Below are 25,977 nucleotides of genomic sequence, written 5' to 3'. Positions count from 1 at the left end.
ACCATGTCCTGGTCTTGAAGATGCCACAGCACCATGTCCTGCTCCTGAGGATGTCCTGTTAGCATGTCCTGAGGGTGCCATGGCAGCATGTCCTGGTCCTTTTGTCCCATGTCCATGTGTCCTGGCCCTGACAGTGTCACAGCAGCATGTCTTTTTTCTGAGGGTGTCATGGCAACGTGTCTTAATCCAGATGATGTCATGTCTTTATATCCTGGTTCTGTGGGTGCCATGGCATTGTGTGGTGGTCCTCATAGTGTTGTGATGCTATGTCCATGTCCTGAGGGTTCTGTGACTACTTCTCCTAGTCCTGAGGGCAGCCTGCCAGCCTCTGCAGTGAGCAGCATCCTGAGGTGCAGGAGGTGGAACTTGTTCTTTGTGGCGTAATGCACTTTTGTCCTCAGAGCATCACCACATCCTGGTGCTGTGTCGCTGGGTGTATGGACTGTCACCCTTCATGCTGTGCCGTCTGCAGTGGGGAATTGGTGCCAGGGCAGGGGGCCAGGGGCTGGATGGGACTGGCCGACCTGGGATGGTGCTGTGGGGTCTGCTGGCGGTGGCTGGTGGAGTGCAGGCTGGGCACCCTGCCAGCACCCAGCGCGGCTCCTTTTCCCTCTCCCTCGGCAGGTGGAAAGCAGTGACACCCCCAAAGACATCGCAGCCATCCCAAAGTGCCCCCCACCCTGCCCAGAGGCCAGCCCTGCCGAGCCGCTGCCCAACGGTGACGTGGAAGGGGACAGTGCCCAGTGGAAGGGCACAGAGGAAGGTGGCACGAGCCCCAAGGGTGGTCGCCCAGAGGAGGACGAGACGGAGAGCCTGCCCGATGGCGAGACAGGCCGGACGCTGGAGAACGGCTGCTGCACCCCCAAGGAGGGCATGGACACCCCGGCCGATGAGGGTGAGCTGGCCCCTTCCGATCCCCAGAAGAAACGTGGGAGGAGGAAACTCCTGGAAGCCGCAGAGAAAAGTAAGACCTTAGCGTTGAGGGCTCCCAGCTACAGGGCTGTGGCTCTGCCCGGCACCCACCCGCTGCACCTCACCGGAGACCCCCCAGCCCTGCCTGGCATGCCCTCCCTGGGCTGGGCAGTGTTGCTGGATGAGGAGAAGGAGCGAGGGCTGAGCCCCTCGGTGCCAGGCGGGATTTGGGGTGGGGCAGCAGGTTAGAGCTGGGGGCTGCCCTCGCATGCTCATCTGGTTGTGCCACCCATCTCACCGGGCTCTGCTCCCACCAGAGCTGGAGGGGAGCTTGGTCCTTGTCCTGCTGATGCAGCTGATGCCCTGTGGCACAGTTGTGCCCTTGCCTGCATGCCCACTGGTGCTCGTGTCGCTTTGCATGGCAGCCCTGCATGTGCCACGGGCAGTGTGGGAGGTGTGGGCATGGGTGGGTTCATTCTTCCCTGGTGCCAAGGAGCTTCCAGCTCTGGTGCTAGTGCTGCTCTAGGCATGGAGTGTTGCATAGAGTATGGTGGGCTCAGCACCATGCTAAGGATGAGCCCCAGCATGTGCTGGGCACCACTCAGCTGGCAAGCAGCTGTGCAGTGTTGCCTGTCATAGGCATGGCGACCTGGTTCAGGAATGGCACGGCGGCCAACCCCAGGCCGCTCGATCCATCAGCTTGCAGACACCAATGTGGTGGATGGCAAATGGCGTTTATTAGTGAACGACACTACACTATATAACTGAGGTTTACGTCACTTCCGTAAACTGAACGCTATTGGCTATCAGGAGAGGGGCCCTATCTTCCCATACAACGCGAGATCTTCCGAACGCTAGGTCCTAGCTACCTACAGTGCAGGTCTGGAGTTCCTGGTGGGCACCAAGTTGACCAAGAGCCAGCAGCAGGTCCCTGTGCAGTGAAGGCAGATGGTGTCCTGGACTGCATTAGGAGTGGTGTCCGTGAGCTGAGGACACACTGGGAGTGCTGGGTCCAGTATAAGAGGGACATGGACAGACTCAAGACAGTTCAGTGAGGTACCACCAAGATGCTGAAGGACTGGAGTGTCCGTGCTGTGGTGAGAAGCTGGGGGAGCTGGGACTGCTCAGCCCAGAGCAGAGAAGGCTCAGGAAGGTTGAAGCCATGTCTCTGCCAAGAAGACAGAGCCAGGGTCTTCCAGTGTGCCAAGACCAGAGACTGTGGGCACAAACTGGACCCCCAGCTGGAACATATTTCTCATTGGGTGAGTGACGCAGGTGCTGCAGAGCAGAAACATGGGGAGGACAAGGTGGGGCTCTGGCTCTTGAGGTCTTCTTGGCCTGGGTCAGCACAGACCGGCTGCCAGCCACGCTGAACAAAGATGGAGATGAACACGGAAGGGCTGGAAATGGAGGGAGGAGAGGCTGGGATGGAGCAGGGAGAGGCTGAGATGGACGTGGAAGAGGCTGAAGTGGGATGGAGATGGGAGAGGCTGGGATGGCATGTTGCTGGGAGAGGCAGGGCTGGAGACAGATGAGGCAGGGCTGAGAAGGAGTCGAGCAATGCAGATGCTGCCGCAGTCACGAGGCACAGAGCAGGCAGCCGAGGGAGCAGAGAAGGCAGAGCCAGCAGTGCAGCACAGATGGTGGGGGGGGGGAGGTAGCTGGGCTGGGCATGCCCTGGGCAGCCCCAGTGCCAAGCTGAGTGGTGCTGAACAGAGCTAGATGAGACAGGCTGAGCCAGAAGGGTCAGCACAGCATGGGCTGATGTGAGGAGCAGGGTGAAGTGGGCTGGAGGCAGCCCTGGGGGTGTCCTGCACCAGTTCCAGCGATGAGCAAGCTCTGGATTCAGTGGCCGTGTTGCTTCCCTTCCCTGGAAGCCATTTGCAGTGCTTCAGCTTTGTCTCTGCTGAGGTTACCAGAGACATCAGCACCTTCCAGCCACAGGCTTGGATTCTGCCAGATCACTTCTAGGGCAATTATCTGTGCTGGGCACTACTGAGGCTGCATCTTGAATACTGGGTTTGGTTTGGGGTTCAGTTTTGGACCACTCACCCCAAGAAGGACATTGTGGGGCTGGAGTGTGTCCAAAGAAGTGCAAAAAAAGCTGATCTAGAACACAAGTCTTGTGAGGAGCAGCTGAAGGAACTGGGGTAGTTTAGTCTGGAGAAGAGAAAGGCTCAGGGGAGGTCTGTCTCTCTACAAGTCCCTGAAAGGAGGTTGGATTGAGGTCCAAGTCAGTATTTTCTCCCAAGGAACGAATGATAGGACAAGAGGAAACAGCCTCAAATAGTGCCACAGTAGGTTTAGGCTGGACATGAGGAACAGTTTCTCCCTCAGAAGGGTTGTAAAGGCCTGGAACAGGCTGCCCAGGGCAGTGGTGGAGTCCCCCTCCCTGGAGAGGTTTCCATGTAGATGTGGTGTCTGAGGGTCATGGTTTGGTGGTAACCTGGCAGTGCTGGGTTAACAGTTTGACTTGATAATCTTGAAGGTCTCTTCCAGCTAAAATGATTCCATGATTCTGTGATCCTAGTTTGCTTCTAGCTCCTGCTGCCTCATGCTTAGCTGGCTGGAGAGTTCTCCCAAGCATCCTTCACCCCTCGCCCAGTGCTGCTGCCTCCAGCACTCATTCCTTCTCCTCCTCTTCACACTCTTGCTTTCACCTCTTGCTGCCCCACATCCCAGCCTGCTGTCACAGCAGGTTGGCAGAGTGCATGTGGCATGGCACTACTGGGTCGGGCAGGAGCCGAGGCCAGGGGCTTTGCTGAGCCCCCACCATGCCAGGCCTGTGCAGGATGCTCAAGGCAGTGAGCTGGAGGCCCCGCAGACCATTTCTGCAGCAGCCCTGGCACTGGTAACAGCCCAACAGTGAGCTTTGTGCCCCTAGCAACATGGTGGGCAGGGTGGCAGAGTAGTGGGGGGACACCAGTTGCACCAGTCCCCAGTTTAGTTGATGCCCCGCAGTTTAGTCAGTCTCAGTGCCTGGGTTGTTTGACTCAGTGCAGAGGGCACCAGCATCTCAGAAGAGGCCAGATTCCCTCTCCTGTGCCTCAGTTTCCCCACCTGAGAGCCACATGCCCACGTGCAGAACCAGGAAGACAGGCTACCTGAGTACCTTCAGGACACACACCCCCAGAGCAAAGCCAGAAAACTCCTGTTCCCCAGTGTCCCCTGCTGTGCCCCAGCTGCTCTCCTGCTGCATCCTTGCTGCTTCTGGGGTGGGGGCTGGCTGCTGTTGGGGAGTCAAGTCCCCATGTGCCATCTGCAACAGACTGTCTGGGTGCCATGCAAGTCTGGGTAGGCATCTGGAGGAGCTGTGACTGGGCGATGTTGCATCCTGCAGCAAATCATGGTGTGTGTTCAGCTGGAGAAGGGGACACCGATGGTCCTAGCTGAGCCCCTTCATTGCAGCCCAGCTCTGTGTCAGGATAGCACCCCAACCTCTGGGGTTAAGGTGGTGCCCAGGACAGAAGTGCCCTCCCTGGCATGGGGACCCATCTCCAGTGACACCCACAGCAAGGCAGGGGTGGGTGGCTGCCCCCACATGCACCCCATGCTCTGCCTTGTCTCTGACCCTCTCACTTTGGGGTGCACGGAGATTTGCAACCCCAGACCTCCCAGCTGGGGTACAGGAGCAGCCAGCTCAGGTGATTGGGAGCAGTCAGCATGGCTTTGCCAAGGGCAAATCCTGCCTGACCAACCTGGTGGCCTTCTATGAGCAGGTGACAAAATTAATAGATGAGGGGCGAGCAACTGATGTCATTTACCTGGACCTGAGCAAAGCCTTCGACACTGTCCCACACCACATCCTGGTCTCCAAACTGGTGACACATGGGTTTGATGGGTGGACCACTAGATGGATAAGGAACTGGCTTGATGGCCGCACCCAAAGAGTGGCTGTCCATGGCTCCATGTCCCAGTGGAGGCCAGTGACAAGCAGAGTCCCTCAGGGATCAGTCCTGGGACCTGTCTTATTCAACATCTTTGTGGGGGACATGGACAGTGGCATTGAGTGCACCCTCAGCAAGTTTGCTGATGACACCAAGCTGTGTGGTGCAGCAGACACGCTGGAGGGAAGGGAGGCCATCCAGAGGGACCTTGACAGGCTGGAGAGGTGGGCACAAGCCAACCTCATGAAGTTCAATAAGAGCAAGTGCAGGGTCCTGCATCTGGGTCGAGGCAATCCCAGGCACAAATACAGGCTGGGCAGTGACTGGTTGGAAAGTAGCCCTGAGGAGAGAGACTTGGGGGTGCTGGTGGACAAAAAGCTCAACATGAGCTCTCAGTGTGCACTTGCAGCCCGCAAAGCCAATCAGATCCTGGGCTGCATCAGGAGAAGTGTGGCCAGCAGGTCGAGGGAGGTGATCCTCCCCCTCTACTCAGCCCTGGTGAGACCCCACCTGGAGTACTGTGTCCAGTTCTGGAGCCCCTATTACAAGAGGGATGTGGAGGTGCTGGAACGTGTCCAGAGAAGGGCCACAAGGATGATCAGAGGGCTGGAGCACCTCTCCTATGAGGGCAGACTGAAAGAGTTGGGGCTGTTCAGTCTGCAGAAGAGAAGGCTCCGAGGTGACCTAATTGTCGCCTTCCAGTATCTGAAAGGGGCCTACAGGAAGGCTGGGGAAGGACTTCTCAGGATCTCAGGTAGTGATAGGACTAGGGGGAATGGAATGAAGCTGGAGGTGGGGAGATTCAGGCTAGATGTGAGGAGGAGGTTCTTCACCATGAGAGTGGTGAGACCCTGGAATGCGTTGTCCAGGGAGGTGGTCGAGGCCCCGTCCCTGGGGGTGTTTAAGAGCAGGCTGGATGAGGCTCTGTCCAGCCTGATCTAGTGTGGGGTGTCCCTGCCCATGGCAGGGGGGTTGGAACTAGATGATCCTTGTGGTCCCTTCCAACCCTGAATGAAACTATGAAACTATGTCCCAGCAGCTGGCATTCCTTGGGGAGCATGGCCCAGACATCACATGGCAGCAATAGGTACCCTTCTCTGGCCCAAGAATGCCCTGGGGGCGACCCTAGGTGGCCCCCTTACTCCCCCAGGTGCCCTGTCCCATAGCACCGAGACAGTCTCCCTCGCTGATGGCTGCTCTCTGTTCTGTGTGCAGGCAAGGAAGAGAAGGAAGAAAACAACTTCGATACCCTGAAAATGGAGGCAAGTATGTCCCGGGGCTGGGGCCCGCTGGAGGTGAGCATGGTCCTGCAGCCCAGCAGATGGCACTGTGCTCCCCGTGCCCATGGCAACCGGCACCCCCTGGCCTCTGTCTGGCAGTGGCTGTCAGGGAGATGCAGGGACAGGCATCCTGTGCACAGCCAGGAACTGGAACCGGATGGCACCAAGCCATTGCCAGGCTGGTGAACCTTCCTCTCCAGCCCTGCCATCGGATGGGACATGCCTGGGTTGACCCCAAGCCTTCCCCTGGTGCCCAGGTAGACCATGTTGGCCAAAGGCAGATCTGTGCCCAGCTAGTGGTGCCCACCACGATGCAGCAAGGCATGGCTGTATCAGGAGGATCTGGTGCCTCTGGGTCCAGACACAGACATGGGCCAGAGAATGTGTGTGTGGTGTGTGCACGTGTGTGTGTGCACGCATTGTGTGTGCATGTGTGTATGTGTGTGCGTGCACAGTGTGTGTGCAAATACCTTTGTGTGAACATGTGTGCATGTGTATGTGCACATGTGTGTGTACATGTGTGTACATGTGTGTGTGCATGTGTGTGTGTACGTGTGCACATTGTGTATGTGTATGCATGCAGTGTGTGTGCAAATGTGTGTGAACGTGCGTGCATGTGTGTGCACTGTGTGTGCAAATGTGTGTGTGAACATGTGTGTACACACGTGTGTGTGTGTGCGCGCGTGCACGTGTGTGTGTGCACAGACAGACAGTGTGCCCTGTGCACACCTCCCCCAGCCACTCCCAGCAGGGTGCCTACCCCCAGTCTCCCCCTAGCAGCTCTACTCTTCCTCATGCCAGGCCACGGCTCCCACCACACTGCCATCCCCAGTGCTGGTGGCAGCAGTGGAGCTGTGGCCTTCAGCCTCACCTCTGTTTCCCTTTGGCGCAGGGCTCCCGCGGGCGGCTGCGTGGGGGGCTGGGCTGGGAGTCGAGCCTGCGGCAGCGGCCCATGCAGCGCCACACCTTCCAGGCTGGGGACCCCTACTACATCAGCAAGAGGAAACGGGACGAGTGGTTGGCACGCTGGAAGAGGGAGGTAAGGAACTGGATGCTGCTGGAGGTGGTGGGCATGGGACCAGACTGGGAGGAGTGGCTGCCACACCATCGAGCGGTGCTGCTGTTCAGCAAGACCTGGACAGGGTAAAGAGTTGGGCAGAGAGGAACCTCATGAATTTCAACAAGAGCAAATGTAGGGTCCTGCCCCTGGGGAAGGAAAAAAAAGCCCTGCACCAGGACAGGTTAGGGGTTGACCTGCTGGAAAGCAGCTCTGTGGAGAAGGACCTGGGAGGAGTGGTGAACAAGTTCCCCATGAGGGGGCCCTGTCCCCTCGTGGTCAAGAAGGTCAGTGGTCTCCTGGGTTGTATTAAGAGTGTGGTTGAGGGAGGTTCTTCCCTTCTGCTGAGCAGACTGAGAGGGAATCTTCTCAATGCTCATCAATAGCTAAAGGGCAGACGGCAAGAGGATGGGGCCAGACTCTTTTCAGTGGTGCCCAGTGACAGGACAAGGGCCAATGAGCACAAGCTGGAACCCAGGAGGTTCCATCTGAGCAAAGGAGAAACTTCTTCCCTTTCAGCATACCAGAGCCCTGGACCTGGCTGCCCAGAGAGGTTGTGGAGTTCCCTCCAAAGAAATTCCAAACTCTCCTGGTCATTGCACTCCTGGGCAACTGCTGTGGGTGATGCTGCTTTAGCAAGGGGGTTGGACTAGATGATCCTTAGAGGTCCCTTCCACCCCCACCATGCTGGCATGTGGTAGGCTGCAAAGCTTGAGCTGCCATTCTCTGGACGCCTGCAGCCTGGTGTGTGCAGCCACCTGCAGCCTGGTGTGTGGGCAGTGTGGGCCCCTTCCTTCTTCTGCAGGATGTGCTGAGGGATGTGCTGGGGTGTGCTGGTTTCCCAGGGAACCGCTGTGGGCCATGACGTAGCTGAAAGCAGCCACGGTGGGAGGCTGTGGGGCAGCAGGAGCCCCGGGGCATATGCAAGGCTGTGGGCATGCTGTGGTACCAACACATGTTTGGGGGGGCGCCATGGGGTGGGGAGTCTGTGGGAATCCTGCTGGTGTTCCCCATAGCCCCCCTCATCTCGTTTTCAGTGTCGTCCCTAATTGCCAGTGGGTCTTCCTGGCAACAAGTCTTGTGTGCCACCACCACCCCCAGCACTATTTATAGCCCTGTGCTGCTGAAAGCCATCACACTGGCACTATGCAGCAATGGGAGGAGGCTGGCACGGCCAGGGGATCTCACAGGCATGACTGGAACAGCCATGATGTCCCCATGGTGCACAAGGTATGGCTGACACAGCCACAGAGTCCCCAAGGGGCACGGGGCATGGCTAGGTCATCCCTATGGGGCACAGGGCACAGCTGGCACAGCCACAATGTCCCCAGAGGACACAGAGCAAGGCTGGCACAGCTGTGTCAGGTAATGTTAGGTCTAGGGGGAATGGAACAAAACCAGAAATGGGTAGATTCAGATTGGATGTCAGGAAGAAGTTCTTCCCCATGAGGGTGGTGAGACACTGGCACAGGTTGCCCAGGGAGGTGGTAGAAGCCTCATCCCTGGAGGATTTTAAGGCCAGGCTGGATGTGGCGGTGAGCAACTTGATGTAGTGTGAGGTGTCCATGCCCATGGCAGGGGGGTTGGAACTGGATGATCCTTCAGGTCCCTTCCAACCCTAACAATTCTATGATTCTATGATGCGTCCCCATGGGGCATAGGGCTGGTGTCGTCAGTGGTACCCACACTAGAACATCTCATGGATCAGATCCTCTCAGGGCAGCTGGCATGGGCACAAGGAGATCCCACTGAGGGGCTGGCACCATGGGGCATGGAGGGGCTGTGCATCCAGGGGTCTGTGTGTGGCTGCTGCCCGCAGGCACAGGGTGGGCTGAGGAACCAGTGGGCCTCATGGGGGGTCCCAGCCAGGATGAGCTCCCCCAGGCTCAACTTAGCTGTGTCTGGAGTCAGGTTTGCCAAACACATCAGTGGTTGGTATTTGCTGCCATGCCAGGCACGGGGAGCACCAGCAATGCCAGGCATATACCCCTGGTGTAGCCATGATCTGACTGTCCATAGCTGCTGCTGGGGATGCCACAGATGCCTGTGCTATGGACATGGGCCACAAGCCAGTGGTGACTGCCCTGGAAGCCCTTTGGCACCTGCCATTTCCTCCCTGGAAGGTCCCCAGTGGAGATGAGGATGGAGATGGAGATAGATAGAGATGAGAATGCGATGGGGCAAGGACAAGGGATGGGATTGGAGATAGGGCAGAATATGGAGGTGGGATGAAGATGGGGATGGAACAATGGAGACAGAGAGGAGATGAAGATGGAGGTGTGGGGATGAGAATGGAGATGGAGCAGCAGATGGCGATAGAGGATGGGGATGGGACAGGGACATTGAATGGACATGGAGATAGATGGAGATGAGGATGGGAGTTGGAAAGGGACAAGGACTGGTTGTGGGGATGGGGACAGGAGAGGGGATGGAAATGAGGGCGTGATGAAGATGGAAATGGAGGTGGGGCAAGAACAGTGGATGGAGATGAGAATGGAGATGGATGGAGATGAGGATGGGGGTGGGCTAAGGACAGAACAGGGAATGGGGATGGAGGTGGGGTGGGATGGGGCAGAACAGAAGCAGGACTGGGGCTGGGCAGAGTGGGTTGTGGCCTGAGGGCAGTGGTTGGGTTGATTGTCAGGATGTCCCATCCCCTGGAGATGCAGCTTATCTCTCTTTAATGACCCTCCGATGGGATATTTCCTCCAGACAAAGATGGAGATTCCTGGCATCGTTGCTGCCTCCTCCACCAAGGGGACCAGGCAGTGGGTGCCCCATGCCCCTCTCGCGGCATCCTAGGCCCATCACCTGGCATTGGTGCACAGATGTTTGGGGTCCCTTGGGTGGAATGGTTTGGCTGAGGTGCCACCCCCTGGGCAGGGTGGGGGTTGGCAGGGCAGGAGTGCTTTGCCACTGCCTGGGGGGTGACAGCCATTTGCCCCATTGTCTCTTCACTCTGCAACACAAAGGGGTCCCAAATCCGAGGAGCCACTGCTCTGCAGGGGAGGGGGTGGTGGGGCAGGCCACCTCGGCCTGCCCAGGGTATTGGCAGGTTACAACTAGGGGCTGCAACTGGGGCCCCTGCTCTGCCCAGCATTGGTAAAAAATATGAGTCCCAAAAACATCCACCAAGCCAGGAGGGCAAGGCTGGCACCCCATGGGCATCTGTGCCACAGCTTGGTCCTGCACCCTGGGCACTGCAGAAGGGTACCCCACCCCCTTGAGCAGGTTGGCACCTAGCCTCCCACTCAAGGGTCTTGCAGTGGGCCACTGGCAATGGGCAAGGAGAAGGCACATGGTGGGCAGTTGATGCTGCCACCTCATCTTTGTCATCTTTGTGACACTGGCACATCCCCTGCAGCCATGGCCAGGTGGGACATGAGGCCAGGAACGTGGCATGGCACAGGCAGTGCCAATGCTGGGGGGAACTTGTGCGGCATCCAGCTGCTGGGGGACATGTATGAGGGGATGTGGTCCCAGACCAGTGCCTTGTCAGTGCGTGCTGATGGGCTGCACTGGGTGATGTGATGCCAGATCAGTGCCATGTGGGGCTGAGGTGAACTGGGTAATGTGGTCCTAGATCAGTGCCACCAGTTCTGGACATGCTGAGTGGTGACAGCCTTTTTCAGCAGGAGCCGAGAGGCTGAGCTGAGCCAGTTGCTCTCCAGACCAGTGTCCGTAGTGGGCTGAACTGGTGGCTAGTGGCCTCCCCAGAGCAGCCATCCATTCACCAACTGGTGTGCCGCTGGGGCGAACTGGGCCGGTGGGTCCCATCCGATGCCAGCGCGGTGGGGTCCAGCCCCTCGGCGGATTCCTGCCGTGGCGGGGCGAGGCCCCCCGGGGCGCTGCCGCCTCCCCCCGCCCCGGCAGCACAAAGGGGCCGGTGGGGCCGCGGCCCCGGGACAAAAGGCGGTGCGGAGCAGCCCCGCGCGGGAAATCCAGCCCGGACCGGAGCGGTGCCGCCGGGCCGGTGAGTACCTCGGAGGCCAGGGAGCCCCCAGCCCGCTGCTGCCACCCAACCGGGCCCGGGGCTGGGCAGCGGGGAAAGGGCCGGGATGCATGGAAAGGATGAGCCGGACTGAACGGGACCGGACTGCGGGGAGACATCGGAGCCTGACCTACCGGGACCGGGCCACGGTGTGAGAGCCGAGCGAGCGGGGACGAGCCGAACTGAGCCGAACCGAGTTGCCGAGCCGGGCCAAATGGAGTTGACCGGAGCAAAGCCGAGCTACCGAGCCGAGCAGACCAGACCCGAGTTACCTAGTCGGGCCGAGCAGAGGCGAGCTGAGTTGCCGAGCTGCCGACTCGAGGCAGGCCGACTCTAGCCGAGGCCGAGTCCAGCCGAGGTGACTCGAGTTACCAAGGCGGGCCGAGCGGAGCCGAACCGGGACAAGGCGCGGGTGCGGGGGGGGGGGGCGAGCCGGGCTGTCCTTTGGCGGCGTGCTGCCCCTCCCCGCCGCAGCCAACCAGCCGGGCCGGGAGGCACCATGTGACCCGGGATCCCAGACAAAGGACCGACGGGCTTACCCCACGGACCGGCTCGGCACGCCTGGCCCGGTTCGGCTCACTTCGGTTCGACTCGGACCGGCCCGTCGCGGCGCCCTGTCCGCGTGGGTAGGTGGCCACCGCGGGATGGCTTGGTTCCGCCTCGTTCGTTTCCACGCAGTCCGACACGACTCGACTCCACTCGACTCGATGTGGCTCGGCTCGGCCAGGCTGATCACTGTTCGGCTGCGATCGGTGTCCCGACTGGGGCCCGGCCCGGCTCTGCGCCATCCGGCTCGGCTTAGTCCGGCGGTCCCTGCCCGGCAGAGTTTAGTATTTCGACTAAGTCCCGGACGCGGCTCGGCCCGTCTCCGTTCAGAACAGCCCGGATCGCCTTGGTTGAGCCCGGCTGGTCCCCGCCTGGCTGAGTTTAGCGTCCCGGCAGCAGCCCGGCGCTGGCTTGGCTCGGCTCGGCTCGGCCAGCGCATTTGAGCACACCCAGCCCGGGGACAGTGGGTGCTCGGGCAGGGGAGGGCCGCAGGGCTGGGTGACCGGTCCAAGTGGGACATCGGGCCACCTGGAAGAGGGCTGGGATGGGTGTCTCAGGGCAGAAGCAGAAGGTGCGCAGGAGACCCAGCTGCTGGAGATCTGCTCAAGGGATGGAGCTGCAAGCCTGGGGCAGATGCCAGAGAGGCTCCAGGAGGGGCTTGGACTGAAAGGAGCTCGGGAAGGGGTTGGGCGGTGGGGAAGGGGGCCAGGAACAGGGAACCTGGTGTGGTAGCAATGTGTGGGGACAGGGCAGGACGGGCCAGGCCAGCTCCCGGGCCGGGAGTGAGACAAGATGTACAGGTTTTAGAACTGGTGGGATTGCCCCTCTGACATTGCAGGAGACCAAAGGCTGTGTCCTAGGGGACACTCACAGGGGAAGCCTGCCTGGCCAGGAGCCAAGGACAAAGCCCCAGGGGAAAACAGAGTTCCTTGGGGGCTGTCAGCTGCCATCTCCTTAGTAGCTTTGCAGGTGGTCTTCAAGCTGTCCCCTCCTCATGCACAGGGAAACTGAGGCAGGAGTACCCAAAGGGGATGAGGTAGGAGGGTGGTGTCTGGGTGGATAGCACAAGGGAATCACACATGCCCACTACCCTGTTGGGTAATCAGAAGCCAGCCAAATGTGGCCTACACCTTGGGGTGCAGGGTGAGCTATGCCCTAACCAGTCTCTCCCGCCTTATTGTCCACAGGCAGAGAAGAAGGCAAAGGTGATTGCCGTGATGAATGTGGAGGAGACACAGCGGACCGAGCCCCAAAAGGAGGAGGAGGCCAGCCCCCCCGCCTCACAGCAGCCCACTGACCCTGCCTCGCCCAATGTGGCCACCACACCTGAGCCAGTGGTGGCTGATGCTGTTGACAAGAACACCTCCAAGTCAGCTGATGATGAGCCTGAATACGAGGTAAGGATTGCCCAAGAAAGTTGTGGGGGAGGGGTGGGTGCATGGCTACCCTTTCCTGGGCACCACCTGGGCTCTGACCATGTCCTCACGGCACAGGATGGCCGGGGCTTCGGCATCGGCGAGCTGGTGTGGGGCAAGCTGCGTGGCTTCTCCTGGTGGCCCGGGCGCATTGTTTCCTGGTGGATGACAGGCCGGAGCCGGGCAGCTGAGGGCACCCGTTGGGTGATGTGGTTTGGGGACGGCAAGTTCTCGGTGGTAAGTGGCACCCTGTGAGGTGGAGGATCCTGCCAGCCCACTGTCCCCAGGTGTCCTCACAGTTGTATCCCATTTCCCAGGTTTGCGTGGAGAAGCTGCTGCCACTCAGTTCCTTTGCCAGCGCCTTCCATCAGGCCACCTACAACAAGCAGCCCATGTACCGCAAAGCCATCTACGAGGTGCTGCAGGTGAGCTGCAGGGTGGTGCTGACTGTAAGCTTGCACCAGTTGTTTTGGGGGCATTGGCTGCAGGGTGTCATCAGCTGTGGGGTGGCACCTTCCTCCCAGCACCAGGAGGCTAGAGAGACATCGATGCCCAAATGAGTCCATCCTGCTAGCTCCAGGCAGGGTGTGTGGGAACTGTCCACCCCTCTTGCATTTGGCAGGAGGCACAGAGTGTCTCCTAGAAGGTGGGGGGTATCTGGGAAACTTCATAAGAACACTGGGGCTCTCTTGTCCCAGCTAGGGGTGTTGGGAGGTCTTGTTGGAGAGGTTTGGATCTCTGTGGGGTTACTGAGTTCCTTGGGGGCTTTTGGCAGCGCTGGGAGGTTCTTGTTGGGATGGTGTGGAGAGTGACCACGTAGATTCCTTTGTGGACTTGGTGGGGCAGCATCTGGAGCATCTAGGATGAGGGGGTAGGGATGGGGACCACCTTGGCAGGGTGGGTGGGTGTGTGATGGCTGGTCCTATGGCTTCCCTGGCAGGTGGCTAGTAGCAGAGCAGGGAAGATTTTCCCAGCATGCCCCGAGAACGACGAGACTGACACCTCCAAGGTGGTGGAGATCCAAAACAAGCAAATGATTGAGTGGGCCCTGGGTGGTTTCCAGCCCTCTGGACCGAAGGGCCTGGAGCCCCCTGAAGGTGAGCACTGGGAGAAGCACAGGGTCCTGCTCATGGGATGGGGACCTGTTTGGTGGCTTCAGTAGTTGTCTCTGGGACCCCTGGCCATAGGCTTCACCATCACCAGGGTGGTGTGAGCTTGGGCCAAGCTTGCCATGGGGCTGGCAGGTTCTTTTGTGGGTATGGAACCACCAGGACCCCATTGGTGGGATCCTGCTGGTGTAAGCTCACTAATGGGACTCCACACCTCCCTTGCAGAGGAGCGAAACCCCTACAAAGAAGTTTATACGGAGATGTGGGTCGAGCCGGAGGCAGCTGCCTATGCACCACCCCCACCCGCCAAGAAACCCAGGAAAAGCACAACGGAGAAGCCCAAGGTCAAGGAGATCATCGATGAGCGCACCCGAGGTACCACCCAGGAGGTGTTGGGATTTCCCTGCACCCACTCTTCCTCAGCCATGGCCTTGCCAGGAGGGCTCGGCTCACTGTGGGTAGCTGTGGAGTGAAAGCTGCTTCAGGCTATGTCCCCTTCTCCACTCCCATCTTCACTGGGGACCTTCCCTCCTAGGGGTCCCCTGCCCTTGCCCCACTGCAGGGGCTGTGTGGAGGGGATGTGGGCTGGGGCAGGGCTGGCACCAGGCAATACCTCCCCCAGGCTAACACCTCTTGTCCCTCTCCAGAGCGACTTGTTTATGAGGTCCGGCAGAAATGCAGAAACATAGAAGGTGAGTGTGGGGCAGTGCCTAGCATCAGGGCTGGGGCAGAGGGTATCGCCTTAACTGGGCTCCAATTCTGGCTGCAGAATTGAGTGGCACAGAGGGGGTTTGGCAAAGCAGGGATCCAAGGGGCAGCTTGTTCCATCTCAGCCTTCCTGGCAGATAAGGATGCCCAGATGGTGGCTGGGACCCTTGGGACACTGCCCATGGCTAAGGTCACCAGCCTGGGCATGGAGTGAGGCAGGGCTGGGCAGGCCATTGGGGGCCAGGATGGGGCCAGGGAGGTCATAGGAGTGCTGGTCTGCTGGATAGATCCTTGTCACACTGCAGTGGTTCCAGTGGTGCCACCAGTTTGGGGCTTGTAGGGTTTTGAAACTGGTGTGAACCAGACACAGGGGTGAGTGTTTGTTGAGACAGCATCAGAATGCACCTCAGGATTTTAGGGGGTGGCAGAGCCTGGGGGTAATATCTCCCCTCCCGCCCCCAGATATCTGCATCTCTTGTGGGAGCCTCAACGTGACCCTGGAGCACCCTCTGTTTATTGGAGGAATGTGCCAAAACTGCAAGGTATGGCATAGCACCGGCAACCCCAGTGCCAGGCAAGCAGGCATGGCTGGGACCCCCCAGAGACCCTCTTTCAGAGGTTTCCTGGATGTGTCCCAGTGTCCCTGGCACAGGACTCAGGCCATGCCACACTCACACCTTGGCTCTCCCCAGAACTGCTTCCTGGAGTGCGCGTACCAGTACGACGATGACGGCTACCAGTCCTACTGCACCATCTGCTGCGGGGGCCGTGAGGTGCTCATGTGTGGCAACAACAACTGCTGCAGGTCCGGGGCCACTGGCCCAGCATGAGGCTGGGTGTGTGCTGTGGGTGCTGCAGTCCTGGCCCGTGGGGTTAGAAGGTTGTGGTGGTGTCATGGTTCTGCAATGGGATTGGGAAGGTTTAGATAATGTCCAGGTCCTAGCCCAGGGCTGAGGATATTTTGAGGAAGCCATGGTCCTGTTCTAGGGCTGGGGAGGTTTTGTGATGCCTTTGTCATGGTGCAGGGCTGAGGAGGTGTTGGTGATGCCACAGTGCTGCTGTGGAGCTGGGCAGGCTTCAATGATGCCAGTCCTGGTTTAGGGCTGGGACATTTTGGTGATGCCACAGTCTCAGTACAGGGCTGGGGAGGTTTTGGGGATGCCACAGTCTTGGAATGATGCTGAGAGGTTTTGGGGGATGGTCCTGGTGTGGGGCTGGGAGGTTCTGGAGATACCACAGTCCTAGCATGGGGTGGGGAGGTTTTAGGGGTGCCATGTCCCTACCATGGGGTTCTGGTGATGCCAGTCTTAGTGTGGGGCTTTGACATTTTGGTGATACCACAGTCTCAGTATGGGACAGTGAGGTTTTGGTGGTGCTGCAGTCCTCCTAGTGTGGCATTTTGGTGATGCCCCACTGCTGCCTAGCATGAGGCTAGGGGAGGTTTTGGTGATGCTGAAGTCCCAGCATGGTACTGGAAAGCTTTGCTGATAGCACAGTCCTGATTTGGTGCTGGGAAGGTTTTGGTAGCCCTACAATGTGATGTGGGGTTGGGTGTGGGGGTGATGCCACAATCCTGGCATGGGGCTGGGGAGATTTTAGTGCTACCATGGCCCTAGAGTGGAACTGGAAGCCTTTGGTGACTCTGTGGTCCTGGCATGGATCTAGGGAGGTTTTGGTGAAGCCAGTCACAGTGTGGGGCTTGAGAGATTTTGGTGAGGCTGCAAGGTCCTAGCTTTGAATCTTTGCATAGTGCTGGCTGAGCTTTGGGCATGTGCAGGTCCCAGCATGGGGCTGCTGGAGGTGATGTGGCCTCCATACCTCCTTCACAATGCATCACAACTGCAGCCTGCCCTTACTCCCAGCTGAGACAGCGTGGCCATGCCAGGGCCACTGTCCCCAGCCTCACTGCTGATGCCAGCCCCTTAATCTCCTAGGTGCTTTTGTGTGGAGTGTGTGGACCTGCTGGTGGGCCCGGGGGCAGCTCAAGCTGCCATCAAGGAGGACCCCTGGAACTGCTACATGTGTGGCCATAAGGGGGTCTATGGGCTGCTGCGGCGGAGGGAGGACTGGCCCTCACGCCTCCAGATGTTCTTCGCCAACAACCACGACCAGGAGTTTGTGAGTGCCCCTGTGGAAGGACCCCCTTCATCCTTGGTCCCAGCCCTGCTGCCCCCCATGTCTCCCCCTCTCCCTGATGGCTCCCTGTGCCTCCCCTCCCTCCCGACCTTGACCCCTGCCTTTCAGGACCCACCGAAGGTGTACCCACCAGTGCCAGCTGAGAAGAGGAAGCCCATTCGAGTGCTCTCGCTCTTTGATGGCATCGCCACAGGTTGGTGGGGGTCCCTAGAGACCCTTCTTGGGGCATTTGGGACCAATGAGGGGGTCAGGATGGAGGGTGGGGGGCCGTTGCTCACTCCAGTCTTGTTCTCCACAGGCTTACTGGTGCTGAAGGACCTGGGCATCCAGGTGGACCGCTACATTGCCTCTGAGGTGTGTGAGGACTCCATCACTGTGGGCATGGTGAGGCACCAGGGCAAGATCATGTACGTCGGGGACGTCCGAAATGTCACTCAGAAACACGTACGTCGTCCTCACAGCCAACCCCACTGCAGCTCCCCCCACCCCTGCTGCCAACACATCCCTTCAAAGTGTCTCAGTGTCCTTAAGACAGGCCCAGTCTCTTGTTCTGCACCTCCCCACACTCAGCTTCACCAGGCCATCAACAAGGCCAAGTACCAGGTCCTGCACTTGGATCACAACAACCCCATAAACACTCCAGGCTTGGGGAAGAGAGGCTGGAAAGCTGTCTGGTGGAAAAGGACCCCAAGTTGTTGATAGACAGCAGCTGAGTATGAGCCAGCGTAGGCCAAGAAGGTCAACACCATCCTGGCTGGCAATAGTGTGGTCAGCAGAACTAGGGCAGGGATTGTTCCCCTGTACTCTGCACTGCTGAGGTCACACCTTTAAAACTGGGTTCAGTTTGGACTCCCTTGCTCTATGAAGAACGCTGAGTGTCTAGGGAAGGGCAACAAAGCTGGCAAAGGGTCTAAAGCACAAGTCTTGTGAAGAGCAGCCAAGGGAACTGGGGTTGTGTAGCCTGGAGAAAAGGAGGATCAGGGGAGACCACTTCATTATCTACAACTCCCTGGAAGGAGGTTGGGGCAAGGTGGGCATCAGTCTCTTCTCCAACAGAACAAGTGGGAGGGAGGACAAGAGGAAATAGACTCAAGTTTTGCCAAGAGGAGGTTTGGTTTAGGTTGGACATGAACAATTTCTTCATGGAAAGGGTTGTCAAGGCCTGGAACAGGCTGCCCAAGGCAGTGGTGGAGTCACCGTCCCTGGGTGGGTTTAAAACACGTGCAGATGTGGTGCTGAGGGACATAGTGGTGACCTGGTCATGCTGGGTTAACAGTTGGACTCAATCCTAAAGGTTTTTTATATAACCAAAACAATTCTATCACTCTGTCCCACCAGGGAGCTCAGCCTCCATCCATCCCCCAGTGCCCCATGTATCTGGGTGCACTCCCTTGACTGGCACAGTGTCCTCTGAGCTGGTGGCAGCATCCAGCACCAGTGCCAGCACACAGCTCACTGCCATCTCTCCCTCTTACAGATACAAGAGTGGGGCCCCTTTGATCTGGTGATTGGGGGCAGCCCTTGCAATGACCTCTCCATCGTCAACCCAGCCAGGAAGGGGCTCTATGGTAAGTGTCTCCACACTTAGGCTGGGGCTGTCCCCTGCTACTAGCCCCCCACCACTGATCCCAGCCCCCTGCTCCCTCTCTCCTGCCCAGAGGGCACCGGGCGGCTCTTCTTCGAGTTCTACCGCCTGCTGCATGAGGCCCGGCCCAAGGAGGGTGACGACCGGCCCTTCTTCTGGCTCTTTGAGAACGTGGTGGCCATGGGCGTCAGCGACAAGAGGGACATCTCCCGCTTCCTGGAGGTGAGTGCTGGGGGCTTACTGCCCTCCAGATCCAGCCCTGGGGACTCAGAATGGGGGCTGCTGAGCTCCACTGACATCTCTTCTTCCTTGTCACAGTCTAACCCTGTCATGATCGATGCCAAAGAAGTGTCTGCAGCGCACAGGGCGCGGTACTTCTGGGGGAACCTTCCTGGGATGAACAGGTTGGTGAGAGCATCCCAAAGCTTTGCCAGTCCTTTGCCCGTGGCAGGTGTCTCCAGTACCAGGTGGGAGTGGTGGCAGGGGATGCAGAAAGGAGCAAACCTCTGGGTCCTCCTCCAGCCCAGACATACAGGGCTTTGGGGGTTCCCTGGTCCATATTGGTGCTGGGCAAGATCATGGTGGGCTCACAAATGGGTCTTTGTGACAGCACACCCCAAAAGCCCAGAGTGGTGGCTCCCATAGAGGAGGCTGGTCCTGTCCTTGCTGCCTTGTGCTGGTGGGGGTGGCAGGAAGCCACCCTCCACATCCCTGTCAGGTGGTGGCCCATGGCTGTGGGCCACAAGAGGGCTTCTATGGGGATCAGCTGCCACAGTCCTCTGAAACAGCCCTGGCCACCCAGTGCAGCAGCTGAAGAGCTGTCCAGTGCCCACAGGGGTGCTAGCATAGGGATGTGGCACTGTCACCCCATGCCTACTCTGTGCCCACTTCATTTTTCTCCCAGGCCACTTGCGTCCACAGTCAACGATAAGCTGGAGCTGCAGGAGTGCCTGGAGCATGGCAGGATAGCAAAGGTCAGCCCCAGCACACAGGATATGGCCAAGGCGGGTGGTGGGGTCCGATGGTGATGTGGTCCCATGGTGAGGTCCCACCATGGGGTCCTTCAGTGGGGTCCCGTGGTCATTCCTGGTGGTTGGGCTGCAGTGGGGAGGTTCCATGAGGGTGGAGCAGGAACATGACAACCTGGAAATAGGTGTCACCATGTGTGTGAGCACCCTGCCAGCCTGAGCGTTGTGCCTGGGGCAGGGGGCTCCATCACAGCCCTCCCAGCATGACAAGCCCTTGTGTCTTGCAGTTCAGCAAGGTGCGAACCATCACCACTCGCTCCAACTCCATCAAGCAGGGCAAGGACCAGCATTTCCCTGTCTTCATGAACGAGAAGGAGGATATCCTGTGGTGCACAGAGATGGAGAGGTACCAAAGCTGGCCTGTGGCTCACCATGCCTATGCCACGGTGTGGCCAGCACCCCGCCATGATCCCGCTCTCCCCGTATCCCCACAGGGTCTTCGGTTTCCCGGTGCATTACACGGACGTGTCCAACATGAGCCGCCTGGCCCGGCAGAGACTGCTCGGCAGATCCTGGAGCGTGCCGGTGATCCGCCACCTCTTTGCTCCCCTGAAGGAATACTTTGCCTGCGTTTAAGAGAGAAAGAGAGAGACAGGCAGGAGAACTGGTGACATGCAGAGCAAGTTGGAAACAAAACCATCCACGCCAAGAGAAGTGACAACACAGAATGAGAGAAGAATCAGCACCCAGAAGAGAGATGGGATTTTGCAGCCCAGTGGGAACCCAGCACACGATGTCTCCCCAAGCGAAAGGGTTCGGTGTCCTCTCCTGAATTTCCAATGTTCAGCTTTTAGCCCATTGAAAAGGAAAAAAAAAAAAGGCAAACAAAACAAAAAACAACCAAGCAACATAAATGACAAAAAAAACCAACCTAAACGAGAAAAAAAACAACAACAAAAAAAAAAAAGCTCAAACAAAACCAAAACCAGTTTGGGGGGTGGGGTGGGGGATGGGGAGGGTGTTGTTAACCTTTTAATTTTCTTCTCTTTTTGTTGGTTTTCTTGTTCTTTTCTTTTTATTTTCTTTTTTTCCTGGCTGGGTTTTTCTGTTGGTTTGGTTTCTTGCTTCTCAGACCAGCGGGCTGAGACAAGATGCATTCATTGCCCAAGCTCTGCTCTCAGAGGAAGGGAACCGGCAGCTGGAAAAGCCCAGCCCTGGGAGAGGCGTTGGGAGGAGGCAAAGGGAGAACCCCCACCCTGCCCTGCCCCGGCTCCGTTCCACGCCAAGCTTGCGGCCCCGGTGAGCTTGCGGGGAGCTGAGCTTGCAGGGAGCCACGAGGCAGCAGGGAAAGGCTCGGCCAGCTCCGCAGCAATGCCCAGCGACTGAGCCTCTCGCTCTTTTTTGATTCCACCAGCACCATTCACTGGTGATATGGAGCCAACCCAACTGGCAGGGAAGCCGAGAACACACACACCACACCACACACCTTTTCTACAGTATTTTTGGGTGCCTACCACACAGGAAACCTTGAAGAAAGCAAATTCTAGAAGCCGCTGTTACCTCTTGTTTACAGTTTATATATATATGATAGATATGAGAGATAGAGATATATATATAAAAGGTACTGTTACTACTGTACAACCTGACTTCATAATGGTGCTTTTAAACAGCGGGGTGAGTAGAGACATCAGCTTCCATGTTGCCTTATGTGCCGGGCCTTTCTGAGCGAGCAGCGCAGGCCGGGGCAGCAGCTGGGCGGGAAGCGTCTCCATCCCGAGTCATGCAATAACCTTTTTCTGTCCTAAAAGGAATCGCCTCCCATGGCGGTGGTGGCAGTGATGGTGGCCCTGCCCTGCCTGTGCTGTCCACCCTGCCTGCCCCGCGTACAAACATACTGGTGCTCTTCTGCGTACGTGGTGTCCCCAGCCAGGCTGGTGCTGGTTGTTCCCTTGCCCCAACCCAGTGGCAGTGGCAGCAGGGATGCTCCTGCCTGCACCTTGCCTGTTCATGCCTGCTGGGCTGGGGCACAGGTGCTGTGAATTGGGGTCTTGCCGAACTAGTGCTGCTGTCAGGGATGCTGGAGGCAGGACGGAGTGGTGCCTGAGTGTAGCTGGGATGCTTTCAGCATAGGACAGGGATGGCTGTGGGTGCCTGGACCCTGGTGCTACATCTGTAGAGGCAGGCTGATTGGCAGGAGAATAATGCCCCTGTGATCCAGGATGGGACCTTGGTGCTGCCCACAGTGTTTGGCATAGCTCTTCTGTCTGAGCATTAATTTCAAACAACTTGTGCCCTGTGCCCCTTTTGTGGGGTGTTTGGTGCCCACAAGACGCTTGGTGGGCATGGGGATACTGTGGTGATGGTGTCAAGGGCAGGCAGCCCTGGTCGCAGGGGGCCGGGAGCAGTGACGCTGGTGGTGGTGCCAAGGGGAGCTGTGGCGCAGATAAAGTGCAGTCAGGACACGAGCAGGTGCTGGCATTGCTGTGGATGGCACTACTTGTCTTGGCAGCTGTGGGTGCTGCAGAAGGTTGGTGGGTCTGGCTGGGTACAGAGGGATTTGCCCTGCAGCCTTGGTGCACACTGGGGTGGCCGGATCCTGTGCCTGCTGCTGGAGCACACGGAGCTTCGGTGGGGGCAAGGACTGGTGCTACGGCGCTGGGGGAGGCTCACAGAGGGTCTCCAGCCTGTTGCCATCTCTTCTCTAACTGTGAAAGGTGCTGGGGGGACCGCCGGCCACTCGATGCGGGGTGCTGGCTAATTTGGCAGCGAGCTACACCGGCAGTCCCTGGGGTGCTGAGAGGTGCTGGGACTGATGGCAACAGGGACAGGCTGGGGGGACCCCAGGGAACCCCTCCACCTCCCCATTGTGCCTGGTGCTACATTGGGGCAGTTCAGAGGCCACTCCATTGGTGTGGATGGTGCAGGGAGCTGAGGGGCAGATGCAGTGGGGGGCACCACGGGGCCCTGCTTTGCTAGGTGGTAAAGGAGGCGAGGTGGGACGTGGCTTTCCCCCACCACTGGCCCCAAGTGCTGAGCCATGGCTAAGGGCTCCGGCTCAGTGCCTGGGCCACATCCTGTGCTGTCCTGCAGCACTGGGGTGAGTGGGGCACAGGAGTGCTGCACCACAGGCAGATCCTGCCTGCTGCAGCAGTGCCAGGTGCAAGTGCTGCATGGCCCTGCAGTGCTGGATGTAAGTCTTGCGTGGACCTGCATCATCACGTGAGCCTTGCATGGCCCTGCAGCACTGGATGCAAGTGCTACATGGCCGTGCAGATCCTGCATGGCTTTGCAGCATCACATGAGAATCTTGCATGGCCCTGCAGTGCTGGGTGTCGGTCCTGCATGGTCCACAGCACTGGGTGTGAGTGCTGCATGGCCCTGCAGCATTGCATGCAAGTCTTGCACAGCCCTGCAGCACTGTTCACAGCTCCTGCATGGCTCTGCAGCACCAGCTGTGTGCCCTGCACAGCTCTACAGCATCACATCCTACATGTCTCTGCAGCATCACATGCAAGTCTTGCATGGCCCTTCAGCACTACTCACAGGTCCTGCATGGTCCTGCAGCATCACATGCAAGCCTCATGTGGCCCTGCAGTGCCAAGTGCAAATCCTGCACAGTTGTGCAGCACTATGAGTGAGCCTAGCATGATGCTGCAGCGCCAGCTGCAGATCCTGCATGGCCCTGCAAGTGCCAGCAGGGAATCTGGCACAACTCTGCAGCAGGGTTTAGGGGTCCTATTGGACCCCACCATGCTACACCAGCCTTGCACAGCCCTGCAGTGCTTGCTTGGGACCCTCTTGGCCCCATGGTGCCATTCATGGGCCAGGTCACAGCCAGCTCTGCAGCAATGATTGCCAGCCTGGTGCAGTGTTGGTACATCCCAGGCAGCTCCAGCACCTGCTCTGGGTGCCCACGGTTGGGCTGCTGGAGCCAGAGCTGGTGCCGGAGCCAGTGCTGGGAGCTGCTATGTTCTAGGCTGCTCTGGCACCTGCTCTGGGCACCCATGACTGGGACACCTGGGCTGGTGCCAGAGCCAGAACCAGTGCCACCAGCGGGAAGCACATTCCCTTCGTGGCACAATAGGAAAGGCGCTGAGGTATCGCCAAGCTCGGCTTGGCGGTGCCCAGAGGCACGCTGGCTGCTCCATGGCAGCTCTGGTGGCGCTGGGGCCCACGGGGCCAGCCAGGGGAAAGATGTTCAGTTTTTAACATACCCGACTCACATCTTTTTTTTAAAACAAAACAGCAAAATGTTGTTGCACAGCCCCAGACGAACCAGTGAAAAGAGACAACAGGAAAAACATAAAAAGGAAAAAAAACTATAAAAACAAAACAACAAAAAAAAGAAGCCTAAATTCCTTAAGATCCGCTGAGGGAGTGGGTGACAAACACGGTGCTAAAAACCTTTTATTAAGAATATATATTGTTAAATTAAGTCTGCTGTCTGGACAATGACTGTTTGTTTTGTTTTCTTGTAGTGGAGTTTCAAAGAGCACTATTATTTTACTCTTCTATATTATTATTAAAAAAAAAAAAATGAAAAAAACAACAAAAAAAACCAAAAAACAAAACAGAAAAAACCCACAAAAAAGAGGCATTTTAACTTTGTACTTGAAACCTAAACAAGCGCGTTCACGTGTTTTAGCCTAGGCATTGAAGTAGCTGACGCTTAACTATCCGTGGGGAAAACCATGTACTCATCACCCCGAGGAATCAATGCGTAGAGTTCGGTCCCCTTTCCCTCCCTTTCCCTCCCTCTCCCTCCCTCTCCCTCCCTCTCCCTCCCTCTTCCTCCCTCTCCCTCCCTCTCCCTCCCTTTTCCTCTTCCTCCACCCCTCTGATTTGGCCCAGCCCGTGCGTCACTGCCACATTCCCAGCAGTGCCGGTGGCGCCTAACAGTGTTTCCTCTTCCACATCCCTCTCTCTCCCCCTTTCCCAACCCTACCCTGCTTTAATTTCTCAACTTCTCCCTCAGTTCCTGTCCTGTCCCCCCACACACACCCTCCCTCCCCTTTTTATTTTTTCTCTGTTTGTTTGTTTTCCTGTTGGTTTATGTTTCTTTTTTGGGGTCGCTTCTCTATTTATTGCCGCTGAGTACTGTGCATCTCACCGTACGGTCGTGCCGCGGGCTCGTCGGCACTGGTGTATCTGTGTAAGTATTGCTCGTGACATTGCTGTGCTCAACTAATTAAAGGTCAAATGCGTGCAGCCGATGTAGGAAGTCTGTCCGTCCCGCTTCCATCCCATCCTTCCTTCTTTTTTCTTCCTTTTTTTGGTGCCCGGAAGAATATAATTACAGACGAGCTCCTTTCTAATGTACTTGTGCTGGAGAACACTTGAATCAATGTACTGTTTTTGTGCAGGAAAAACAAAAAAAAAAAAAGAGGAAAAAGAAAAAAAAAAGAGATTAAAAAACAACAAAAAAAAAAGCCTCACCTGCGATCCTGTGCTCTGTGTACTCTGGGTGCTCCGGGTCCAATCAGCAGGGCATGGGAGGTGGGCAAGGGGGTCCCAGTGGGTGATGGGAATCCAGGTGATGGCAAGTTTCCAGCAGTTGGTGGCATCCCAATGGATGGTGGAATCCAGGCAGTGGTATGGTTCTGGCAGACACTGAGGTTCCAACAGTTGGTGGGGTCTCAAAGGGTGGTGGAGTCCAAAGAACAGTGGGATCCCAGTGGGCAATGGGATCTTGGTTGGGTGGTGGAGTTCCAGCAGACAGTGGGTTTCCAGCAGTTGATGGGGTCCCAATAGGAGGTGGGGTTCTAGCTTAAAGGGTGGGGTCCAGGTGATGGTGGGGTTCCAGTGGGCACTTGGGTTCCAGTGGGCACTTGGGTACCAGCAGACACTGAGGTTTCAGTGGGGTTTTGGCAGTCGGTGGAGTCCCAATGCCTTGTAGGATCTCAGCATGGGTAGTGGGGTATGGGTTAAGGTGTTGTCCTGGTGGATGGTGGGGTCCTAGCAGGTCCTAGCAGACAATGGGGTCATAGTGGGGTTGCAGGATTTGCATGAGTCCCAAATGAATGGTGCAATCCCAACACAGGTAGTGGGATTCCCATTGTGGTGGGGTCCTGGTGCAGGTGGTAGGATCCCAGCACCACAAGTATTAGTGTCCAAGTAATGGTGGGTTCTTGGTGGGCAAGGGTGAAAGCAGGCAGTGGGGTCCTGGTGGGTGATGCTGTTCTGGTGTGAGTGGTAGGGTCCCAGCAGGTGGTGGGGTCCAGGTGGTGGTCGGGATCTGGTGAGAACAGTACAGTCCCAGAAAACAATGAGGTCCCAGTGAGGTTCCAGAAGTCGGTAGGGTCCCAGTGATGATGGGATCCCACGGATACCAGCAGGAGTGGTGGTATCTAGGTGATGGTAGGGTTGCAGCAACTGGTGGGATC

At 57.8% G+C, this 25,977-nt stretch overlaps 1 protein-coding gene across 6 annotated transcripts in view; it reads left to right on the top strand.

The window, feature by feature from the left end:
• Positions 1 to 25,006, top strand: part of DNMT3A (DNA methyltransferase 3 alpha) — a 47,888-nt gene extending 22,882 nt beyond the window's left edge. For 2 of the 6 annotated variants that reach the window (XM_068143059.1, XM_068143061.1), the window contains exons 4-22: positions 625 to 964; positions 6,015 to 6,061; positions 6,972 to 7,118; positions 12,861 to 13,070; positions 13,167 to 13,325; positions 13,406 to 13,513; positions 14,029 to 14,185; positions 14,423 to 14,572; positions 14,845 to 14,889; positions 15,368 to 15,447; positions 15,598 to 15,710; positions 16,840 to 17,023; positions 17,150 to 17,485; positions 18,519 to 18,609; positions 18,700 to 18,848; positions 18,945 to 19,030; positions 19,531 to 19,600; positions 19,882 to 20,000; positions 20,089 to 25,006. In XM_068143059.1, the coding sequence (XP_067999160.1) occupies positions 625 to 964; positions 6,015 to 6,061; positions 6,972 to 7,118; positions 12,861 to 13,070; positions 13,167 to 13,325; positions 13,406 to 13,513; positions 14,029 to 14,185; positions 14,423 to 14,572; positions 14,845 to 14,889; positions 15,368 to 15,447; positions 15,598 to 15,710; positions 16,840 to 17,023; positions 17,150 to 17,485; positions 18,519 to 18,609; positions 18,700 to 18,848; positions 18,945 to 19,030; positions 19,531 to 19,600; positions 19,882 to 20,000; positions 20,089 to 20,230 (2,733 nt within the window). In that variant the 3' untranslated portion in view covers positions 20,231 to 25,006. The remainder of the gene's footprint in view (positions 1 to 624; positions 965 to 6,014; positions 6,062 to 6,971; positions 7,119 to 12,860; positions 13,071 to 13,166; positions 13,326 to 13,405; positions 13,514 to 14,028; positions 14,186 to 14,422; positions 14,573 to 14,844; positions 14,890 to 15,367; positions 15,448 to 15,597; positions 15,711 to 16,839; positions 17,024 to 17,149; positions 17,486 to 18,518; positions 18,610 to 18,699; positions 18,849 to 18,944; positions 19,031 to 19,530; positions 19,601 to 19,881; positions 20,001 to 20,088) is intronic. The other 4 variants (XM_068143065.1, XM_068143063.1, XM_068143062.1 and 1 more) reach the window with 4 other exon arrangements.
• Positions 25,007 to 25,977: the final 971 nt, after the last annotated feature.

This window comes from Melanerpes formicivorus, unplaced genomic scaffold, assembly GCF_026170545.1.
Source record: "Melanerpes formicivorus ecotype bairdi unplaced genomic scaffold, bMelFor1.0.p_v2 SCAF_9, whole genome shotgun sequence".
NCBI lineage: Eukaryota > Metazoa > Chordata > Aves > Piciformes > Picidae > Melanerpes > Melanerpes formicivorus.
Note: the sequence above shows the minus strand (reverse complement) of the source record. Positions and strands in the feature narration are given on the sequence as shown.